The following is a 23,397-nucleotide window of genomic DNA, read 5'->3' as shown; positions in this document are numbered from 1 at the left end:
TATTACTACCCCATGTCATAATGATCAGCATGCTGATCAAGAATGTTCTTCAGTAGAAATCTCTAATACTAAGAGGCTATGGGTGAGTTGATCTCAGAGTGATGAAATCCCATTTTTAATTGCATATCGTATTTCCTATTTGTACCTTCTTTTTGAATTGCTCATGTGCATTCACAGTTCCACTTAGCACAGCATATTGCACACTTTCAGTCAGTGACTATACTTGAGTTCTGTTCACTATTGTCAGTTTTCTGAATTTTAGTACTTCCATTTTAGCGGGGTGGGTGGGGGAGGTGCCTTCAAGTCAGTGGTGACTCCTGGCAACTTCCTAGACAAGTCCCTGCAGTTTTCTTGGCAAGATTTCAGAAGTGGTTTGTCATTGCCACCTTCCTATGGCTGAGAGAGAGTGACTGGCCCAAAGTCACCCAGCTGGCTTTGTGCCTAAGGTGGGACTAGAACTCACCACGGTCTCCCAGAATTTGGGCAACTGCACATTAAAGAGGTAAGTTTCATTCTTTATTTTTAGTTTAAGGACACTGTTAGTGCATATATACAGGCCTACACATGAATCAAATATAATAAGTTTGTAACTTCTGGCCTATATTTGAGCCCGAATGTGCAGAGGTTCCCTGAGGCCTGAAAATATTTCAAGGGTTCCTCCAGGGTCAAAAGGCTGAGAAAGGCTGCTCTAGAACACTTCCAAAAGATCAGTTAGAAAGCAAAGGTATAGAAGTATCCCATTATTATATTTGGTCTGGATGTACAATTCTCAGACAGGAGCATTTGCAACTCTGCCAAACTTTGGTCCCCTGGCATTTGGGGCTGCAAACCTCTCAAGACAATATATGTATTATTGCCATACACACTGAGAAACAGGGCTTTTTGCTTGTCCCCATCAGCAATCTCATTAGCCAGAAAATAACAGCCCAATTACTCCACATATTTTGGCCAATCCCCTGAGTCTGGATTAACTCCTCAATTTTCCCCAAAGAGGCCATATTAAGATTTCCTTGTTGCCAGTGTTAAGATCTCCTTGTTGCCACTGTTAAGATCTCTGCTTCTAATTAAACCTCACATTTACTAAGCCCAAACCAGAAACTACTTATTAGAGAACAATAAATCAAAAACTAACTAGGGAAAGAAAGTAACCCACACACACCCTTCAGCTTCAACCTATAATAGAAAAACATCCAATTTAACACAAACATTTCTTTTTATTTAATTTACTGGGCTTCTATGCAGCTCCAGTCATTAGTGACTTTAAGCAAGGTACATACTCAACATCCATAATCACATTAAAACACATTATGACACCTACAACAATAATAATAAATAGTAACGAAGTGCTATAACATCTATACCATCTAACCTTACACATCGAGGAACATAAATTGCAGTAATCAAGCAGACACCGCATTCAAGAGGTAACAACATTACAACATCCCAACCCCAACCTGGAACAGCCACATTTTCATGGCTTTCCTGAGTTCCAATAAGGCTGTGCCATTTAAATCTCCAGGGGAATCTTGTTCAACAGAAGAGGGCAGCAACTGGCTTTCGGTATGAGACTCTGCTGACTGAAGACGTTTCTGTAGATGGGCAGAGATGACGGAAGACCGGCAAGTAGACAGGTCCCTTGAATCTCTCGGGAGAGAGGTCAGGAGATCGCCCACGAGTGCTCTGAATGGCAGCTCCTCATGAGGGGACTGTAAAACAGCAGTCTCCCGCAAGTTTGAGGACCAGGAGCTGAGGGAAACAACATCTTTGCTCTCAGCAGCAGCAGAGCCTTTCTTAAGGACACTAAGCCAGGCAAACTTACTTTCTAATCACATTTGGAAATGTTCAATTTAACCACTTTATGGATATTAGAGACCTTCAAAACGGCAAGCTTAATTTTAGTTCTTCTTTGGATTTAAGAAATTTTAAAAAGAATCTTTCTGCACCTTCTGAACTTTTCTTTTTTCTTTTTTCTTCTAGTTTAGTTTTATTAGTTTTTACTATGTTCATTAAAAACTTCAAGAAAATTATTTTTTAAAAAAGAAAGCAACAAATCATACAATAAAAGACATTGATGTGCAAAAAAAAAGAGGGCAGCAACTGAAAAGGACCACCGCTGTACTGGTAGTTTGCAGTTACAACAATGACAAAAGAGTAACTTTACAACCAATCCTTGCATTTATAACCTTCGCAGGTTTGTAAAGCAAAGGAAAGCTGAAGTAAGATCATAAGCACAGTTGTGGTTTCACTTAGCAACCACTTCGCTTAACGACTGAGTTTCCAGTCCCAATTTAGTGGTTGCTAAATGAGATCTACCTGTAGTCCCTGCTGATGACATTCTTAAGAGAAAGCATTCAAGGGAAGCCCATTTTACCAGACAGTATTGGGAGTAGGCAATCCCAAAGATACCCAGATTAATTGCACCCAGAAGCCAACTGGTAGTCAATTCAGTGCCCAAAGTAGTGGTATGATATGAGCAAACCAAGATGCATCCCTAACTACTTAAGCTGCTGCATTGTGGACCAGCTATACATTCCGCTTGATCTTTAGCCTCATACAGAGTACACTGCAGTAGTCCAAGTGAGAGAAGAATAAGGCATGATTCATGTCCAGGAGGAATTGTCACTGGCATCAAAGACGAAGCTGTGCAAAGACTCTCCTAGCCAGAACTGCCACCTCCTTCTTGAGCAAGAGCCATGAATCAAGAAGGACCTTCAGCTTATGAGCCGGTTCTATATGAGGGAACACAACCCTCTCCAAAACTAAAAAAGAAATCTCTCTAGAATCAGATGGCTTCCAAACCTAAAACCACTCCATCTTGTTTGGACTGAGCCTAACCTATTCCTTCCAGACTCTAATAGCCTCCAGGCACCAGGACAGCACCTTAACTACCACATTTGTTTGGCCTGGGATCAAGATGTAAAGTTGGGTATCATCTGCAGACTGATAACATTTGACCCCTGATGGAGGATGACTTCACCCAGTAGATGTAGATGTTAAACAGGAGCAGAGAGAGCATCAAGCCCTGCTGCACCCTACAAGGGAGAGGCCTCGGCTTCCATCTCTCCCCCAGTATTATCACAGATGAGAACTGCCCTTTTAGGAAGGAGAATCAGGGGAAAACAGGGCCCCCACTCTAACCCCATGATCAACATTAAAAAGTATGCATCTTCACAGAGAAGCTGTCAAGGTTTGGTTCAGTTTTATTGCTCAGTACCTGGCACCAGTTTCAGTGACACCAGCCTTGGGTCAAAAATTCACATTACTGTCTTTCAAAAACTTGCAAACAATTTGATTCAGTCAAGAAGTGGAAACTTTTTGAAAAAAGTTTCTACACAGTTTGCTGACCAGAAGTGATGGTAATACTGAAGGGAAACATAGTCAAAGCCAATATTTTCATAATGGGATTTACCATTTTAGCAGAGAAAAAAAATATTTTCTCTTTGAAAACTGTTTGGATGGATTTTTTTTACTCCATCCAGGCCTAATTATGAGAATGTAGAACATCCCTAAGGGAGGCAAATACATCTTTTATTAGCATTTCCTGTCAGACAGCCACATAGTTAGTATTGTTTTTAGCATTCAGGGATATACAGATAAAAAAAAGGAAGGTAAGAAAAGGAAATGGAAACTGATGAGCCATGCAGGATATGTCAGAGAAAATGGAAATCACAATAAAAATGATAGGGTAGTGTGTTGGCAAGTACCATCTCCAAAATGAATGTGAAAGCTATTGCTACAATCAGCAAATGGTCTGATTTTTAGAAAGCTGGCGTATCATAGCACATGAGCCACAGGAGCACAATGCATCTCTGACACCCAGCGGTCAGCTGATAAAGCTGCACGATATTTTTCCACATCCTTCAACCAGTCATGGCTGCACTGAAAATACTTGGTACCAAATCTGATTACATCATAAAAGCATCTTTCATTTTTATGTCACAGTCCTAGATAGCATTTCCAAATTAGCGTCCTCCAAATATGTTGGGCTACAATGGTCATAATTTCCAGCTGCTATGGCTGTTCCCAATTATGGGAGCTGTAGTTCAATGTCTCTGGAGAGCTTCAAGTTGAAGACTGGCTCCGAATAACCTAAACTAATCTTAGTGGAACAGGGCTGGGCACCTGTGGCTTTCCAGAAACTGAACCATAACTCCCTGCAACCCCCATCAGCACGACTAATGGTAAGGCATGCTGGGAGCCAGGGGTATCCATGGGGTATGATTAAAAAAAAGTGAAGATGGCAGCCAAGATGGTTAATTGAAGCTCCACCCATTTTTATATGTAACACACATCAAAAAGGACAGAGCGCTGATCGCACCATCATGGCTGCCGTCTTGACTTTATTTTTACCATATGCTTCAGATCCTTTCTGGGAACTATTATCCAGCAATATCTGGATATTTGGAGGCAAGGAGAGGCTTCCAATCAGTTATGAGCTATGACTCATTGACAAATCTATGCAGTTTACTTGGCAACATTTTTGGAAGTTATTTGCCACTGCCTTCTTCCTAGGGCTGAGAGAGTGACCAGCCCAAAGCTAACTTTCATGCTTAAGACAGGACTAAAACTCAGTGTCCCACCTTCTAGTCCAGCATCGTTAACTAGTATACCACACTGGAGAGATTTGGATATACAAAAACAGTTTTATGATCATGCTGCAAGACGCCTGGATCCATTGCAAGGAGAGTGAATACAAATTTATACAAGTGAAGGCTGGTTGTTATAAAAATGTGACCAGCCTCATTCATATCAAATGTTGAGTCCTGAAGGTGAAAAATATCAGTGTACCAAAAGCCCTTAAGTGTAGGATAAATAAAGACTATGAAAGGTATCTCACAAACGAAATGACTCAAGCTTTGTAGGAGAGTGACACTGTTAATGTTACTTAGGGTAATACTAACAATTCTCTGGTCTTATTGAAGGTGATACAAACAAGTTTTAGGAAAATTTCAGGAAAGAATAATTCAGCAGAGGATATGCCCACATGTATAACATCTCAATGCAGAATTGTTTTCTGCTAATATGGTTGAGAAACTATGATTTTTGAGAATGGATGGTGGTAAAGACCTTTCACAATGGTGCACTAAGTACTGGCAACCTATGATCTCATAAATATTGTTTAATTGTATACTTACTTTTATTATATTTTTATTAATTTTAATATTACTAGATTTATAATTTAATTTCAATATATTTGTGCTTTACTCTGATAGCCAATAATACAAAGGATACTCAAGCTCTTGTAAGAAAAGTCAAGGAGCACAATGAAAAAAAATGGACTAAAATTAAATATAATGAAGACCAAAATAATGACAACAGGTACAACAACCATCCTTAGAACTGACAGTGGAGATACTGAAGTGGTGGAGAGCTTCTGCCTTTTAGGATCAACCATCAACAGTGAAGGAACAAGCAGTCATGAAACATGTCTCTGACTAGCACTTGGTAGAGCAGCCATGAAAAAAGCCTTGGAAAAGACATTCAGATGCCACGATGTATCTATACCTACAAAGATCAGAAGAGTGCAAGTCATGGTATTCCCTGTGACACTCTATGGAAGTGAAAGTTGGACCATGAAGAATTATTCAGAACTAGGAGGAGACCAACATTTGGAGCTGCACTTCCACTGAAAACAGGGGGAAACTGGAATGGCAAAAAGATGTCTCTGGAAGGGCATAACCAATTTTTTCATTCCACTTTGGTGTTTTGGTCTTCAGGTTTCAGATATTCCAAAGCACTCAACACACCTATTTTGAAACTCCCCCCCCCTTTTTTTTAAAATGTGAAATATTGCACTGCTGAAAAACAGTTTATCGCCCAATTTTGAGAATATGATTCCATGGAGCTCTGAGGACTACAAAAATGGGTATGCATCCCACATTCCACACAGATTCCTGAATTAGAGTGACTTTGGTCAACCTGCTGGGTAAAGGTGATTGGAATTATAGCCCAACAGAACTGCAAGGCACCAAGCTGGGTAGGCTAAATTACAAGTCACTTGGGAAGCAGATACAGCCAATGGTAATGGATCCAATTTGTCTGCAGAAGATGCCAGGTCCAAAGAGAATTCCAGAGATGTGATGTCAATCACAATAGATTAGTGTTTCTCAAACTTGGGAGCTTTAAGATGTGTGGACTTCAACTCCCAAAATTCCTCATTGCTGGCTGGGGAATTCTGATAGTTTATTTATTTACTTATTTTTCAAATTTCTATCACCGCCCATCTCTCTCGAAAAGGGGACTCTGGGAGGTTGAAGTCCACACATCTTAAAATGGCCGAGGTTGAGAAACACTGGTGTATAGTGTTGGCCTTTGGAACAGTGGGGCTTTATTCTTTAGGGTCTTCCATGTTGCATTCGTAATCGCTTTTTTTGTCAGATCTCTTCCAGACGACGAGCGCTCTTGAGGAAGGCAGCTATTTGTGCGGGTATTACATAGTCTCAGACTGGTGATCCTAAGCAGTGGGACAGCCTGCCTCCTGAAATTGTGGGTGCTCCCTCCCTGGAGGTTTTCAAGAAAACTTTGCACAGCCGTTTGTCTGGAATGGTATGAGGATTCTTGCATCGGGCAGGGGGTGGACTAGAAGACCTCCAAGGTCCCTTCTGAGAATCAGCTTTACCATCCTGGACATATGTGCAAGTTCTCACTGTTGAGCTCAAGTGGTAATAGCCCAAGCTTGAGGTTGAGAAACGCTTCTAATACACTATAACCTGTCTGACTTCTCCGTGTGCTTTTCTGGCATCAAGGAAACTTTAAAAAAAAAAACGGTTTTTCACCTCTCCCTTCCTTTAGCGGCTCTGCTGCTTCTCCTGGAGGAGGAGCTCACCCCGCAACGGGAAAGAAAACCACTCCCTCGGAATCCCTCTTGGCTCTGTTTTCCAGGATCGGTTTGGGTTGGGCCGTGGCAGCATGGCAGATCCAGTCACAGAGCAGATCAGCGCTCGACCTGATTGGCAGCGCGCTGGGAAAGACCCCGCGGAACTGCGAGAGACCGCCCAGCGCCTGGTGGAGGATGCGGTGGGGAACAGGATCCCCTTTGGGGCTCTCCACAAGGAACAGAAGACGATCGTGATCTTCGTGCGGGTAAGCGAGGCGCCCGGCCTGGCTGCAGCAACCCAAACGATTGGGCAGTTGCGCTTACATGCCAGGAAAAGTTTTGGCTGAAAGTGCCGACGTGCTACGCGCAGGGAAAGCAGCCTCCAAGTTGATTGAAAGCGTTCCTGGCTAAGCCTCTGCTACACTATTACCATCCTCGGCTTGTAAACAAGCAACTTGGATTTCTATTAGGAAAGTTAGCCCACTAAGATTGACAGCCGAGAGAGCGGACAGACAAGTACTGCAAATGGTAACCATGAGATGATGGCACTCTGCGTGCTTCTCCGGAAATTGAGCTGGGTTGAACTTTGGGGTTTTCGCCAGGGCAAGGGGCTTCACGCAGCCGCAACCGATTTGCGCGTTTAGTGGGCGAGGCCTACTTCCGAATAAGCGTTTGGTTTGAAGCACGCGCGTCCTGCAAACGCGCGAGGCGGTGCTAAGTTACTTAATCAGTAATTCGGGGATTGTTCACACAAAGGCAGGACCAAAGCAATCACGTTAAGGCCGAGGATGTTCTGTGAACACTCGTCGTTGTAATTTGGTCAGTAAAGTTGGTAAACAAACTGGATCAGCACTATGCTTGAATGTTGTAGAACATTTAACTCATTTCTTGCTTTGCGGTGCCCTGATCTTCATGAATTCAGCACACAGGAACAAATAGTACAGACTTCAGTACAGAAGCTTACCTTGCAAATGTATGATCTGACCCACTTACTGGTTTTTTCCAGCATTTTTTATGCTATGTCTGTAAAGAATATGTGGAGGATCTGGGCAAAATTCCCAAGAAATTTTTACAAGTAAGTGCAAACAAAAGTTATATATAATATGGTTACTAACGTAGAAGTCTGCAGTCTTCCTAAAATTACATAGTATGAATTTGTTTTTATACATGCTTGTGTTAGAAAAAGAATGATTACCTGGGATTGTCTATTTGATGTTGACTCCAAAGAAAATATGCCTATATTATAGTCTTAGAAGTGCATGTTCAAGATTGCCAGCCTTTGAAATATACTTTTAAGATACTGGATGTTGATTAATACAGTTACAATAGAAGTCATTATTACCAGGTTGTACAGATTTGGAGAAAATCCATTAATGTGTGCTATAGCTGATCATCCACTATGGAAAGCTTGTCCTCAAGATGAAGTTCTGGATGCAGCTAATCATCCCCAAGGCACTCCAAAGCAGAGGTCCCCTGGTAAATCTCTCTACCACCAGTGACCCTCCAGGAAGGAGGAGAGCTGCTACTGAACAGCCCCCCTTCCCCCCAACCCCTCAAAAACAGTCCAGAAGGGTAACACAGTCAGAGGTATCAAAAGTCACTGAGAGATCAATGACTTTTCTTCCTCCACAAACCCAGTCTTTCCAAAGGTCATCCCCAAGCACAACCAGTACAGTTTCCCTGCTGTATCCTGGCCTGAACTCTGCCAAGGGTCCAAATAATCCATTTCCAAATCAAGCCAAGGCTTCTAGAGCAGAAATGATGGGAACACTCTGTCACTCAGAGAAGCATTGAATATTGTCTGGATCCAACCTTCTGCCCCCTCATGAGAGGCTTTAACCAACCATGAAGGGCAGGGATACCACGGAGAAGTATACACTAAATAAGGATGGATGGACGGACAGACCGACGGATGTCATTTTATTTTATTTTATCCTTCTTCATTGTTAGAATTTTAGCTCTATGTCTTAGTTTTAGAAAAATAATGTTCTGTTTCTTAGTTCTAGAAATGTAGCTTACGCTGGTAATAATAATGACAATACTATTCTGTATTACTCCTATAGCTAGTGTTTCAAATCTGGTCCTCCTCTTCTTTTACTTTTAAACAGTTCGTTAACTGTTTTATTTATATTGGTCTTTGACCAAAACAAACTTTGACTTGATGTGACAACTAAGAAGTGGCAGAATGAACACTGCAGAGGGCCCTATCCACTTCAATGCTATCTCAAATTTTTATAGCCTCTACCATTAGCAGACAAGGACTCATGGTGATTTTGTCATGGGGATGTTGATTTAATTATCCCTGAATGGCTAACATTCAAATAAACATTCTAAAATATTAGTAGTGTAATCAATAATATTATGCAATTAATTTTGTGATCCAAAATATTTCTATCGGCATATCTATCTCCACTAATGGAAATTCATTGTAAATTCGTAGAATACCATTAATGTATAGGGACATAGGCTGGTTCCTACAACATGCTGAACTAGGTTACTGGGTTAACTCATTGTCTGGTTTTGCATAATTCATTCAATTACAAACTAACCACAGAAATTAAGTTCATACAGTCTACCATGCCAAACAAATACTCTACCCAAGTTTAACACTAAGGTAGCTTAATATATTATACAGTGCAGGCACTGCTCTTTAATTGCATGATGGATGGGCTGCTATGGCATCCAGACCTTTGATATTGCTGTACCAAACAGGTAGGGTTTGTCTCAACAGAGTGCTTCATACTGAGAAAGTAATTTTTTCTACCTTCTGTTGTCAAGGCATAGATATCGGGACCCATTGCTTTTTGTTAAAAAGCACTTCCTTTGCTTTTCTTAGCCGGAAATGGGCTGCTGCATATGTACAGAAGCTCATTTCCTGTAGCAAAGTGATGCAGCTGCTCCACTTGGTTATTTTAAAGTGGAGGCCATGCCACATTATGAAGCTGCTTTAAAGGAAGGGAGGCCTTTGCCCAAGCCTTTGTTAAAGTGAAAATTGCTTCTAAGATTTGCATGAATCTAATTTTAGTCTTGGAGAGAAATTGGATTGTTAAGTATTGGTGAGCAATTTTAAGGTTGATATTCTTTCTGTTTTTCTTCCTTTAGGATGCAAATGTTAGGCTTGTGGTTATTGGGCAATCAGCACACCATCATATTAAGGTAAGCGCAAGAGAAAATCTGGTTTATACTGTTGATGTATTTCTAAATGCAGCTCTTTTGCTTCAGTGTTTGCACCTCTAAGCATGTCCACCCATAAACACATTCACACATATATATGTACATGTGTGCATATTCCAATAGAAATACGACTACTGAAATAAGATAGGCACTGAGTATGCTTTGAAGGCTTCCTTCCAGGTTGCTTGCAAATTATTCCCATTCATTTTAGTAGGACATACTTCTACTATGTCTGCTTAGAGCTGCCAAAACCCAGATTAAGTATGTTTAACTGGAAGAAAATCCTGCTCAGCGGAAAGGGACTTAATTAGAAGTAAGGGTGACCAGAATTGCACCATTGCCTTTCAAAAATAGAACTGCATTGTGTATTACATTGATACTTAACATCTGTCGTTTGCAGCCGTTTTGTAATCTGACAGGTTACCATCATGAAATGTATGTAGATCCTGGAAGAGAAATTTATAGACTCCTTGGCATGAAAAGAGGGGAAGCCTCCAACTCAGCAGGTGGGTTGTGCTACTGATTTTCAGTATCAAGAACTTCTGATATATGTTGATCTAATGATGTGTAACTTCAGCAAAGGATCCTTACCTTGTCATGGTGCTGGAGCTTGAGCACCTCAGTGATACCATGAGCTAAACCGTGAAGGGCCACCCAAGACGGGAAGGTCATGACAGAGAGGTCAGACTAAATGCTATCCCTGGGGAAGGTAATGGCAACCCACCCCAGTATTCTTCCCGTGAAAACTAAATGGATCAGTACAACCAGAGATATGTTGGTATATCATTGGAAGATGAGACCCCCAGGTCGGAAGATGGTCAAAATGCTACTGGGGAGGAACAGAGGATGAGTTCAACTAGCCCCAGACATCATGACGCAGCTAGCTCAAAGCCGAAAGGACGGCTAGCGGCCGACGGTGCTGGTGGTGAACGGCGAATCCGATGTTCTAAGGGTCAACACACCATTGGAACCTGGAATGTAAGATCTATGAGCCAGGGCAAATTGGATGTGGTTATTGGTGAGATGTCAAGATTAAAGATAGACATTTTGGGCGTCAGTGAACTGAAATGGACTGGAATGGGCCACTTCACATCAAATGACCACCAGATCTACTACTGTGGACAAGAGGACCACAGAAGAAATGGAGTAGCCTTCATAATTAATAGTAAAGTGGCTAAAGCAGTGCTTGGATACAATCCAAAAAACAACAGAATGATCTCAATTCGAATTCAGGGCAAGCCATCTAACATCACAGTGATCCAAATATACGCCCCAACCACAGATGCTGAAGAAGCTGAAGTAGAGCAGTTCTATGAGGATCTGCAGCACCTACTGGACAACATGCCTAAAAGAGATGTTATTTTCGTCACAGGACACTGGAATGCTAAGGTGGGCAGTCAAATGACACCTGGAATTACAGGTAAGCATGGCCTGGAAGAACAAAATGAAGCAGGACATAGGTTGATAGAATTTTGCCAAGACAACTCACTCTGCATAACAAACACTCTCTTCCAACAACCTAAGAGACGACTTTATACGTAGACTTCACCAGATGGACAACACCGAAATCAGATTGACTACATCCTTTGCAACCAAAGGTGGCGGACATCTATACAGTCGGTAAAAACAAGACCTGGAGCTGACTGTAGTTCCGATCACGAACTTCTTCTTGCACAATTTAGGATCAGACTCAAGAGATTAGGGAAGACCCACAGATCACCTAGATATGAGCTCACTAATATTCCTAAGGAATATGCAGTGGAGGTGAAGAATAGATTTAAGGGACTGGACTTAGATAGGGTCCCAGAAGAACTCTGGACAGAAGTTCGCAACATTGTTCAGGAGGCGGCAACAAAATACATCCCAAAGAAAGAGAAAACCAAGAAGGCAAAGTGGCTGTCTGCTGAGACACTAGAAGTAGCCCAAGAAAGAAGGAAAGCAAAAGGCAACACTAATAGGGGGAGATATGCCCGATTAAATGCAGAATTCCAGAGGTTAGCCAGAAGAGATAAGGAATTATTTTTAAACGAACAATGCGTGGAAGTGGAAGAAGACAATAGAATAGGAAGGACAAGAGACCTCTTCCAGAAAATTAGAAACATCAGAGGTAAAAAGGTGGCAAGAATATACAGAAGACCTGTATAGGAAGGATAACAATATCGGGGATAGCTTTGACGGTGTGGTCAGTGAGCTAGAGCCAGACATCCTGAAGAGTGAGGTTGAATGGGCCTTAAGAAGCATTGCTAATAACAAGGCAGCAGGAGACGACGGCATCCCAGCTGAACTGTTCAACATTTTGCAAGATGATGCTGTCAAGGTAATGCATTCTATATGCCACCAAATTTGGAAAACACAAGAATAGCCATCAGACTGGAAAAAATCAACTTATATCCCCGTACCAAAAAAGGGAAACACTAAAGAATGTTCAAACTATCGAACAGTGGCATTCATTTCACATGCCAGTAAGGTAATGCTCAAGATCCTGCAAGGTAGACTTCAGCAATTCATGGAACGAGAATTGCCAGATGTACAAGCTGGGTTTAGAAAAGGCAGAGGAACTAGGGACCAAATTGCCAATATCCGCTGGATAATGGAAAAAGCCAGGGAGTTTCAGAAAAACATCTATTTCTCTTTTATTGACTATTCTAAAGCCTTTGACCGTGTGGACCATAACAAATTGTGGCAAGTTCTTAGCGGTATGGGGATACCAAGTCATCTTGTCTGCCTCCTGAAGAATCTGTATAACGACCAAGTAGCAACAGTAAGAACAGACCACGGAACAACAGACTGGTTTAAGATTGGGAAAGGAGTACAGCAGGGCTGTATACTCTCACCCTACCTATTCAACTTGTACACAGAACACATCATGCGACAAGCTGGGCTTGAGGAATCCAAGACTGGAGTTAAAAATCGCTGGAAGAAACATTAACCATCTCAGATATGCAGATGATACCACTTTGATGGCTGAAAGCGAAGAGGAACTGAGGAGCCTTATGATGAAGGTGAAAGAAGAAAGTGCAAAAGCTGGCTTGCAGCTAAACCTCAAAAAAACCAAGATGATGGCAACCAGCTTGATTGATAACTGGCAAATAGAGGGAGAAAATGTAGAAGCAGTGAAAGACTTTGTATTTCCAGGTGTGAAGATTACTGCAGATGCTGACTGCAGTCAGGAAATCAGAAGACGCTTAATCCTTGGGAGAAGAGCAATGACAAATCTCGATAAAATAGTTAAGAGCAGAGACATCACACTGACAACAAAGGCCCGCATAGTTAAAGCAATGGTGTTCCCCGTAGTAACATATGGCTGCAAGAGCTGGACCATAAGGAAGACTGAGAGAAGGAAGATCGATGCTTTGGAACTGTGGTGTTGGAGGAAAATTCTGAGAGTGCCTTGGACTGCAAGAAGATCAAACCAGTCCATCCTCCAGGAAATCAAGCCAGACTGCTCACTTGAGGGAATGATATTAAAGGCAAAACTGAAATACTTTGGCCACATAATGAGAAGACAGGACAGCCTGGAGAAGATGCTGATGCTAGGGAGAGTGGAGGGCAAAAGGAAGAGGGGCCGACCAAGGGCAAGGTGGATGGATGATATTCTAGAGGTGACGGACTCGTCCTTGGGGGAGCTGGGGGTGTTGATGACTGACAGGAAGCTCTGGTGTGGGCTGGTCCATGAAGTCACGAAGAGTCGGAAGCAACTAAACGAATAAACAACAACAAAACGACGTGTAAACTGAAAGCTGTTTCTTTTAAATAAATAAAAAAATCAAGAATACCATTCAGATCTCATATGATTATAGAGTTGGGAGGGGTCGTGTTGGCCATTGTGTGACCCCCTGCTCAGTGCAGGTATCCAAATGAAAGCACCTCAGTCAGATGGCTGTCTAGCCTCTGCTAAGGCATCTCTTGAAGGAAAGCTCACCACATCCCTTAAGAGTTTGTTGTTCTGCCAAACTGCTGTTATTGTTTGGAAGTTTTTTTCTAACATTTAGTTCCAACCTGCCTTCCTGTAAGCTAAGCTCACTATTCCATGCCCTGGATTCTGTAATGAACAGGTTCTATTGATTTATTTTGAGAAATTTGAAGACTCCTATCATACTCTCCCTTAGTCATTTTTTCTCAAGACTGAGCATGCCCACCTCCTTCAATCTCTCTTCATAGGGTTTAGCTTGGTCATCTTCACTGCCTTTGAACCTGTTTAGATATCTCTGAATCCTTAAAGTGTGCCCAGAACTGGTCTGATCAAAACAAAATAGAATGCAACAGAATACAACTGCATTTCACTGTTGGCTTGTATTCAGCTAGCAATCAACTACTATCTTTTTCTCTGGAACTAGCTTGCCAATCAACATTCTGTAAAGTGCTTTGCCAGATGCTTTGCTGAAGTCAGAGATATGTAGTATCTACAGTGTTCCCAGAATCTATGAAGAAAGTTGCCCAAACAAAATATGAGACAAGATTAGTCTGGCAAGGTTTGCTATTAACTGATCTGTACTTTGCTGTCAATCCTAGTGAAGTGAATATTCGTAATAAAAAGGTTTGTTTAATCATGGTTTGCTAAATAAGCCACAATGGTTGGGTTACCTAACAGATTAAACAGAACTCATGACTTAGCTTGAAATGTGAACTTAGCCATCTGTAGTTTCTTAAGTATACCAATTGTTGTTTATTCGTTTAGTCACTTCCGACTCTTCGTGACTTCATGGACCAGCCCACACCAGAGCTTCCTGTCAGTCATCAACACCCCCAGCTCCCCCAAGGACGAGTCCGTCACCTCTAGAATATCATCCATCCACCTTGCCCTTGGTCGGCCCCTCTTCCTTTTGCCCTCCACTCTCCCTAGCATCAGCATCTTCTCCAGGCTGTCCTGTCTTCTCATTATGTGGCCAAAGTATTTCAGTTTTGCCTTTAATATCATTCCCTCAAGTGAGCAGTCTGGCTTGATTTCCTGGAGGATGGACTGGTTTGATCTTCTTGCAGTCCAAGGCACTCTCAGAATTTTCCTCCAACACCACAGTTCCAAAGCATCGATCTTCCTTCTCTCAGTCTTCCTTATGGTCCAGCTCTTGCAGCCATATGTTACTACGGGGAACACCATTGCTTTAACTATGCGGGCCTTTGTTGTCAGTGTGATGTCTCTGCTCTTAACTATTTTATCGAGATTTGTCATTGCTCTTCTCCCAAGGATTAAACGTCTTCTGATTTCCTGACTGCAGTCAGCATCTGCAGTAATCTTCGCACCTAGAAATACAAAGTCTTTCACTGCTTCTACATTTTCTCCCTCTATTTGCCAGTTATCAATCAAGCTGGTTGCCATCATCTTGGTCTTTTTGAGGCTTAGCTGCAAGCCAGCTTTTGCACTTTCTTCTTTCACCTTCATCATAAGGCTCCTCAGTTCCTCTTCACTTTCAGCCATCAAAGTGGTATCATCTGCATATCTGAGATGGTTAATGTTTCCTCCAGTGATTTTAACTCCAGCCTTGGATTCCTCAAGCCCAGCTTGTTGCGTGATGTGTTCTGTGTACAAGTTGAATAGGTAGGGTGAGAGTATACAGCCCTGCCGTACTCCTTTCCCAATCTTAAACCAGTCCGTTGTTCCGTGGTCTGTTCTTACTGTTGCTACTTGGTCGTTATACAGATTCTTCAGGAGGCAGACAAGATGACTTGGTATCCCCATACCACTAAGAACTTGCCACAATTTGTTATGGTCCACACGGTCAAAGGCTTTAGAATAGTTAATAAAAGAGAAATAGATGTTTTTCTGAAACTCCCTGGCTTTTTCCATTATCCAGCGGATATTGGCAATTTGGTCCCTAGTTCCTCTGCCTTTTCTAAACCCAGCTTGTACATCTGGCAATTCTCATTCCATGAATTGCTGAAGTCTACCTTGCAGGATCTTGAGCATTACCTTACTGGCATGTGATCAGTATACCATAGTTAGTAGCAAATAATAGCTTAGTGTGATATGTGTACCAGGTCAATAGCACAAAAGTGCTTTGTTGTTGAGAGGAACTTATGAACAAGTCAGATAGGATAGGATTCCTGTCTTATTAGTGTATAGACTGCAGGTTTATGTAGTTCACAGGAAAGAACTCAGATAAGTTAGTTCTTCATATATTACTTTATTCATCAGTATGTAGCTATAAAACTCTCTTGCAGAAATAATTCTAGAAAATGCACCATATGAAAAAAAAAGCTGCAATCCTATAGATGTATTTTATTTCATTGACTTAGTTCTAAGGAAACGTTTAGCCTTCTGTTTTGAAACTACAGCTTGTATAGAAAGAAAATTGTAATGTTTCTTATGGGTTATAGAAATGGGAAATCATGCTTTTTCTTTGTTCTCAATTTTAATCTGCCTTTTGGTTCTGTAATTTTTTCTTCTGCTGTTGCTTACCACTTTCTTCATTTTATTTTATTTGCAACCCACAAATGCATTTTTACTCTTCACTTGTTCACTACAGATCCACCATCTCTCTTTATTCATCCCAATTTCTCTTCCTCTCAATTGCCCTCATTTTTGCTGTTGGGGGGAATTGCTGACCTCCTCCATTAGCATCAGATTTTGATTCAAATCTGAATACATTCTCCAACTGGAAAATCCCAGGCAGTGCAGAATCATACAGAAATGTTTCCCATGCAGCATGTACTAGATTCTGAGGTACTCTGATCCAAAGCACATTTCTTTCCTTTGCACTTAAGTCTGATGATTTCAGTGAATTACTTGCTAGTAACTGTCCATAGGCCTGTAGCCTAGTGTATTCATAATGCCAACAGAGCTGATGTGTGCTTTTTGCCAAATAAACTTCCTCTTCTGTTATCATTCTTCAGTGCACAGCCCCCACGTTAAATCCAATTTGCTATCAGGAAGCATTAAAAGCATGTGGAGAGCAATGGCAAGCCCTGCATTTGATTTTCAGGGTGATCCAGCTCAGCAGGGAGGCACTTTCATTTTAGGACCAGGTAAGGTGACTTATACCTTTCTGCTGGCTAGGTAATCTGTTTTATAGTCATCAAAGCATAAGGCCTGGGAAAGGGTTGAATATACCATACATAAGACCTAACCTGTGGGGGCTACCTGTGCCTGATGAGTTCCAACAAGAAAGAAGCTGGTCGTATAGTAACTCCTCATGGTCAGTTGTGAATATAACCACTGTAATTCTAGCAGCCTTGATGCCATGCACAGATGTGGCAGTGATTGTTTGTGAGACCTTAGGTGTGTCCAGAAGCACTGTCGTGGAGGTGGTATGATGCCTGTATTAGGGACGCAATGAGATTGCTGCTGGTGTACTGACTGCACTGTTCCCCAGTAGCAGTTCTCAATCTCATTTTGTGACTGTTGGTAGAAACCCCCCCCCCCCATTTTTATGGCTCAGGAACTTTCATGTCCTGATGGAAGAGTCAAGATGTGCTCAAGAGTTCAGGATTCTAGGCTCTAAGCATGCAAGCAGGCACATGATGGAATGGTCTTTAGCTCAGAGCAGAGGCCATGTGATCTGGTAATGGAATACATTGTCATCAGTCCTTTCCTGTGGTCAGGCCACTTTCTGTCTATGTGCATCATTAGCATGCTGAACTTCATATGGGTGATGGACAGGCTAAGAACATCCACCCAGGTGCCTAAAGGACCCTCTGGGTCTTTGCAGAACACTTGGGGAGTTCTCAAGTATTATTGTAAGCAGTTCTGCTATGCATTCCACAGATCTCTGGAACTCAGAGTTGGCAAAGGCACTGGATTAGATTGTCTTCCGGCAACCTTTCATCCCCCACAGATCCCAGTAGGCTCCTTGGTTTACCTAGGAGCTTTGGGAAATTAAGCAGGTAAAGAGATGCCTGGTCAAGAAGAATGAAGAGTAAACATAACCATGCATGATTACATACCATGTTCAGAAATATACAAAAGCAATAAGAGTGGCAAAGTGTGGTTACTTCAACACTCCTATTGTATCTGCAGACTCAGGTCCAGCAGCTGTTTTAAAGGTTACCTGTTCCTTTCTGCAGGTAACAGTGAGAAGTTCCTGCAGGCTGCTGTAAACATTTTGCAAGGTATTTTGCAGATAAAATAGTTTGAATTTGCTCAGAGTGGGACTCACTGGGCATGGTTTAGTGAGGTGTCTCAGATAACATCTACTGAGGTTAGTTGGGATTTTTTGTTTTTGATCTTGTGGAAGCTGAGGAAGCAGAAAGGACCCTTGGTAGGATGAGCTCTGCCACCTTCAACCTGGTCCCATGTCCTGCCTGGTTGTTTCATACGGCTGGGCAGAGTGTTTGTGGTACCAATCGAAGCGAATATTTGTAGCTCAGGGTTGAACTGTGGAGTCCTTGGTGCTCTCTGAGCCTTGTTTTTTTTCTTGCAGACATTTCATTGCCAGACTAGGCAACATCTTCAGGCACTCTCTGAGCCTTGTTTTTTTGCAAGAAAAAAACAAGGCTCAGAGAGCACCAAGGACTCCACAGAGTGTTTGTGATTAGTTTTGAAAGTTGGTTAATACTTCTGTGAGGGAAGGCAGTAGTGTCATCAGTTTTGAAAGAGAAGGGAGTGTCTCCTCTGATCCAGATGATTTTTATTACTACTGACCAAAATCCAACATTTCCTTCTTGTGGAAGTTCTTGCAAAAGTTGGTGCTTTATTTGCAAAGAATTCTAGAGAAAACAGATTTTCTGAACTCTTTTCAGGAAACAGCACTGTTGTTTTGGTGGATTACCTTTGTTGGGGGCTGGAGGGAGGGAATGCACCCTTCTTCATCCCGTTAGACCTCTCAGCAGCATTTGATATCATCATTCCTGGTATCCTTGTAGAGTGCCTGCAAAGACTGGGGATTGGAAATGCTCTTTTGCAGTGGTTCCTCCTTCCTTAGCAAGCAGCTTCAGTTGGTATGCATGGAGGAAGAGACAGTCATTTCTTTTGGGTTGTTGTAGGGCTCTTTCCTCTCCCTTATACTATTTAACATCTAGATGAAGCTGCTGAGAAAGGTCATCCATCATAGTGGGGGGATATATCATCACTATGTTCCTGGTGTTGAGCTGAACATTGCCATCCCACACAGACCCATGGATGCTGTAGAAATCCCAATTCAGTGTATGGAGGCTGAGAGGGTCAAAACAAGCTTAGATTAAATCCCTGCAGGGCAAAGTTGCTGTTGGTTAGTGATAGCCCTGGCTCCAGTTGTAGTTCTTGAGAGATTTTTATTTCTCCTTTCTGGACTCATGTCTCCTTCTGGAGCAGGTGGAAGCCATGGCTATTCACCAATTGCTGGCTTATCTGGTTTGGAACAGCCTGCCAATGACACCTTGGTACCTCACGATTAGATTACTGCAACATACTCTACATGATGGTGCCTGGAAAGATGACTTGGATGCATCAGTTGATTCCAAGTGAAGCAATCTGTCCGCTAACCAAAGGTAGCAGATTTAGCCACCCAACATGTAGCACAGACCCTGCATTGATTACTGATTTGTTTTCAGGTTCAGTTCAGAGAGCTGGTTGCCATCTTTAAAGCCCTACCTGGACCATCTTTCCCATCAAGATCTGGCATGGCCTGTGCATTCTTGCAGGGCCATTTTACTGAGAATCCCCATCCCATGGGAATTCAAGGGAGTAGGGGCCCAACCACACGCCTTCTCTGTAACTGCCCCCATGGTTTGGAAACCTGGTCTCCCGAAATACAGAATGCCCTTACTGTATTCTTCTTTCTTTTACAAATGGCTTAAGACCCAGCGGTTCTGCCAAGTACTTGGGGCCTAACAGTCTGCAGGCTGCCTTTTTGATAGACAATTAGTAGTTGTTTATTTCTCTACTATTATATGTACACCTTTGTTTTGTTTTTGATTTTCTTTCCACTGTTTACTAATTCTTAGATGGGCATTTTACTACTGTGATAACTAGCATTTAATGGGAGGAAGGGAAACAAAAGTGAGGCTGCTAAGATTTCCAGAGGATCATCCTTCTGCCTTTGTTGAGCTGATTGCTACAGACTTGCTGCTTTCTAAGTCCATAGGACACAATTTCCACTATTAAACTTGAACATCTCTTGATGAGACTATTTCATCCAAGTATAGCTTTCTGCTTACACTGAAACAGATTAGATTACTAGTAGTATTAACATTAATTTATGAGTGTGTAATCCCATACTAAAATTGCAAAGCTATAGGATATGACCAACTGCAAAGCTATAGGATATGGCCAATGCTCCATTATGAATTCTGAGCCACAAAGTCTCTGTTGGTGTCACTTCGCTGGATAAGCTGCTAGAACACTATTAGCGCTGCTACTGGCTGGGAAGGATATACCAGTGGAACAGATATAAAATGGTAGATTATCTATCTGTCTGTCTGTCTGTCTGTCTGTCTGTCTGTCTATCTATCTATCTATCTATCTATCTATCTATCTATCTATCAATCAAATTTTTATTACTCCCCATCTCCCCCCAAAAGGAGGGACTCTGGGCGGTTTACAAAAACAGGATTAAAATACAGTATCAATATAAATATAATAAATATGCAATAAGACTAAAATATAGTAAAATCCCAATGACTAAAGGTTGTATTTCAGTCCATGAGTAAAAATCATCCTAGGGTGCTAGCCACCCCCACAAATGGCTATTCCCCAGCCTGCTCAAGGCATAATGACAAAACCAAGTTTTTAGCTTTTTGCGGAAGTCCAGGAGCAAGGAGGCTTGTCTCAGCTCTGGGGGAAGGATGTTCCATAGGGTGGGAGCTACTGCAGAGAAGGCCTGTTTCCTGCACCCCGTCAAATGGAATTCCTTTACGGACGGGATCCATAGCATGCCCTCTCTGCATGACCAGGTGGGACAGGTTGATGTAATGGGGATGAGACGGTCCCTCAGGTAACCTGGACCCATGCCATGTAGGGCTTTAAAGGTGATAACCAACATCTTGAATTGGACCCGGAAGCAGACTGGGAGCCAGTGCAGCTCTCACAGCAAAGGTGCTACATGTACATTATGAGTAAGACAGGAAATTGCTGGGCTAGAAACCAGGAGTCTGTGAGTTCTAGTCCCGCCTTAGGCATGGAAGCCGGCTGGGTGCCCTTGGGCCAGTCACTCTCTCTCAGCCCAGCCCACCTCACAGGGTTGTTGTTGTGGGGAAAATAGGAGAGGAAGGAGTATTAGGTATGTTCGCCACCTTGAGTTATTTATAAAAATAATAAAGGTGGAATAAAACATTGTGACTACCTTACTTATCAACCGCAATTGGGAATGGCAACTCCATTGCTAAGCAACACGGTCATAAAGTGAAAAGTCAGGTAACCACGCCTCACTTATGACATTAGTTCATCAGTTCCGGCTGCAGTTGTTAAGCGAATCATTGTGGATCATTAAGTGCAATGTCACATGACCACGACCTGCGACTTTCTGCAGGCTTTCCAGTTGACTTTGCTTGTCAGAAGCCAGCTATGAAGGTCACAAATGGAGATCACGTGACTGTGGGATGCTGCGACCGTCATGAATACTGCCAGTTGCCAAGCACCTGAATCACGATCATGTGACCGTGGTGATGCTGCAATGGCCACAACTTCAAGGGCCGGTTGTGAGTCTCTTTTTTCAGTACTGTTGTAACTTCAAATGGTTGCTGAACGAGTGGTCGGTAAGCAAGGACTACTTGTACATTCCATATTTTATAACCTCTCCCATCTTTATTCTGCCACTAATTCACCTACCCGCACCTTATATTGGCGCAAGACTTTGTAGTGCAGGGAGGTTGGTGGTGGTAGGGGCTCTGCCTAATAAATTGCTTTCTTCTGTGTTTGAGTGGCACATGGACACAGTCCCTTCAGTGACTTGGCTGTTTTTTCTTTTTTTCTTTTTTTTTAATCGTACGGCATAGCAGTTTAGTGTTCATGCTGCTTTTTCTTGCTGGGAAATCCTTGTGAGGTCCAGCAGCCAGATGTGTAGACTATTTAGCCATGACAAGTCACGTTGCCCAGGGTGTACCACAAGGAGGCTTGTCTACATTGCACTGAGTTGGGCTGAGAGAGAGAGTGACTGGCCCAAGGTCACCCAGCCGGCTTTCATGCCTCAGGCAGGTCTAGAACTCACAAACTCCTGGTTTCTAGCCCATTGCCTTAACCACTAGACCAAACTGGCTCTCTGGTGAATTTTCATCAGTCAAAATTTTCTACTTTTATTCTTGGCTAATGGTCAAACAGGTGTCAGAGCCTAAATGATCTTGGCTGATCTTAAAAATCTAAGCAGGCTATGATCTAGTTTGTGCTTCAGTAGGAGACTACCAGGGACCTCTGGAGCTGCAGGCTAAAAAGGGAAATTGAAAAAAATATTCCAGAAGAAAGCAGTGGCAAATCACTTCTCTGTGTGTGTGTGTACGCATGTGCATGTGCAAGAGGACTATATATCTGTAGTTATCAGGAGACAAGCTCTATTTGAGATATTTTACCTCTTCTTAATAATCAGTTCAATGACCTTTATACTGATGTAGCTGCAGCTCCTTTCCATCCTTACTCCCAAGCATAACAGTAGGATTTCTTGATGAAAAGGATATTTTGTCCAGTTTCAGTGCTCAAAGAACATAGTCCATATTTGTCAGATAACATGCTGATGCTAAACCAACATTTTGTGGAGATAAAGGTGTTAATATTATTTGTTTCCCATTTGTTCCAGGTAATGAAATACACTTTGTGTACCTTGACCAAAACAGGTTGGATCATGTTCCCATTAATACTGTTCTGCAGCTTGCTGGAGTTCAGACAGTAGATTTTACCTGCAGATCTCAGATTATTGATGTATGACTTTTCAGAAGAAAAATCCGGCTGCCAAGATAAGTGATATATATCAACAGTCCATTGTGGTAATTTACCCATAATGAGGTTACTGTGAAATTAATAAAATAGAAATAGCTCCAGAGTAGATTAATTTCTGCAGGCCAAAAAAAGGTCTTTAAACTTAATATTGTGCCCAAGGATACAGTAACTCACTTAACAAGAAAACAGGCCATTAAACCTTCTGCACAAAATAATGATTTTATGGAGGATGTGAGTTTATTTCAATCATACTATTTCACTTCAAATTTAACTGTGTTTTTTTTAATGATTGAAACATATGGGTAATATTAATCGGTCTTCTTGCCTCTACAGTATTTAATAAAGAAAAGGACCTCAGTTCAAAACAAAAAATGCATATTTCAGTTGTCTATAATTACTTTTTTGGGAGTCAAAGTGGTGTGAAAGTTGATCTGAACTCTGTAAGCTAGAGGTTAACTGAGAAAAAAGTGCTTAGAGAATTAATTTCATGGCAAACTCCTGACTGCGTAATCTTCATTTTTAGGCATGACAGCCCACCAATCTTGAATTAAAAGTTATCTGCAAATTTTCCTGCAGTATTTTGTTAAGGTACATGCAACAGAATAATCAGTGTTGCGCTCAACCAATA

General features: G+C 41.9%; 1 protein-coding gene across 2 annotated transcripts; it reads left to right on the top strand.

The window, feature by feature from the left end:
• Positions 1–6,783: 6,783 nt before the first annotated feature.
• Positions 6,784–22,984, top strand: PRXL2C (peroxiredoxin like 2C). 2 transcript variants are annotated; one of them, XM_063295224.1, is made up of 6 exons: positions 6,803–7,083; positions 7,824–7,892; positions 9,920–9,973; positions 10,392–10,497; positions 16,823–16,954; positions 22,630–22,984. In XM_063295224.1, exons 1-6 carry the CDS (start codon positions 6,910–6,912, stop codon positions 22,755–22,757), a joined length of 663 nt encoding a protein of 220 aa, XP_063151294.1. In that variant the 5' UTR covers positions 6,803–6,909; the 3' UTR covers positions 22,758–22,984. The 2 variants fall into 2 exon arrangements, with proteins under 2 accessions (XP_063151295.1, XP_063151294.1); XM_063295225.1 differs by lacking the exon at positions 16,823–16,954 and having other exon boundaries at positions 6,784–7,083.
• Positions 22,985–23,397: the final 413 nt, after the last annotated feature.

This window comes from Candoia aspera, chromosome 2 (assembly GCF_035149785.1).
Source record: "Candoia aspera isolate rCanAsp1 chromosome 2, rCanAsp1.hap2, whole genome shotgun sequence".
NCBI classification, from domain to species: Eukaryota; Metazoa; Chordata; class Lepidosauria; order Squamata; family Boidae; genus Candoia; species Candoia aspera.
Note: the sequence above shows the minus strand (reverse complement) of the source record. Positions and strands in the feature narration are given on the sequence as shown.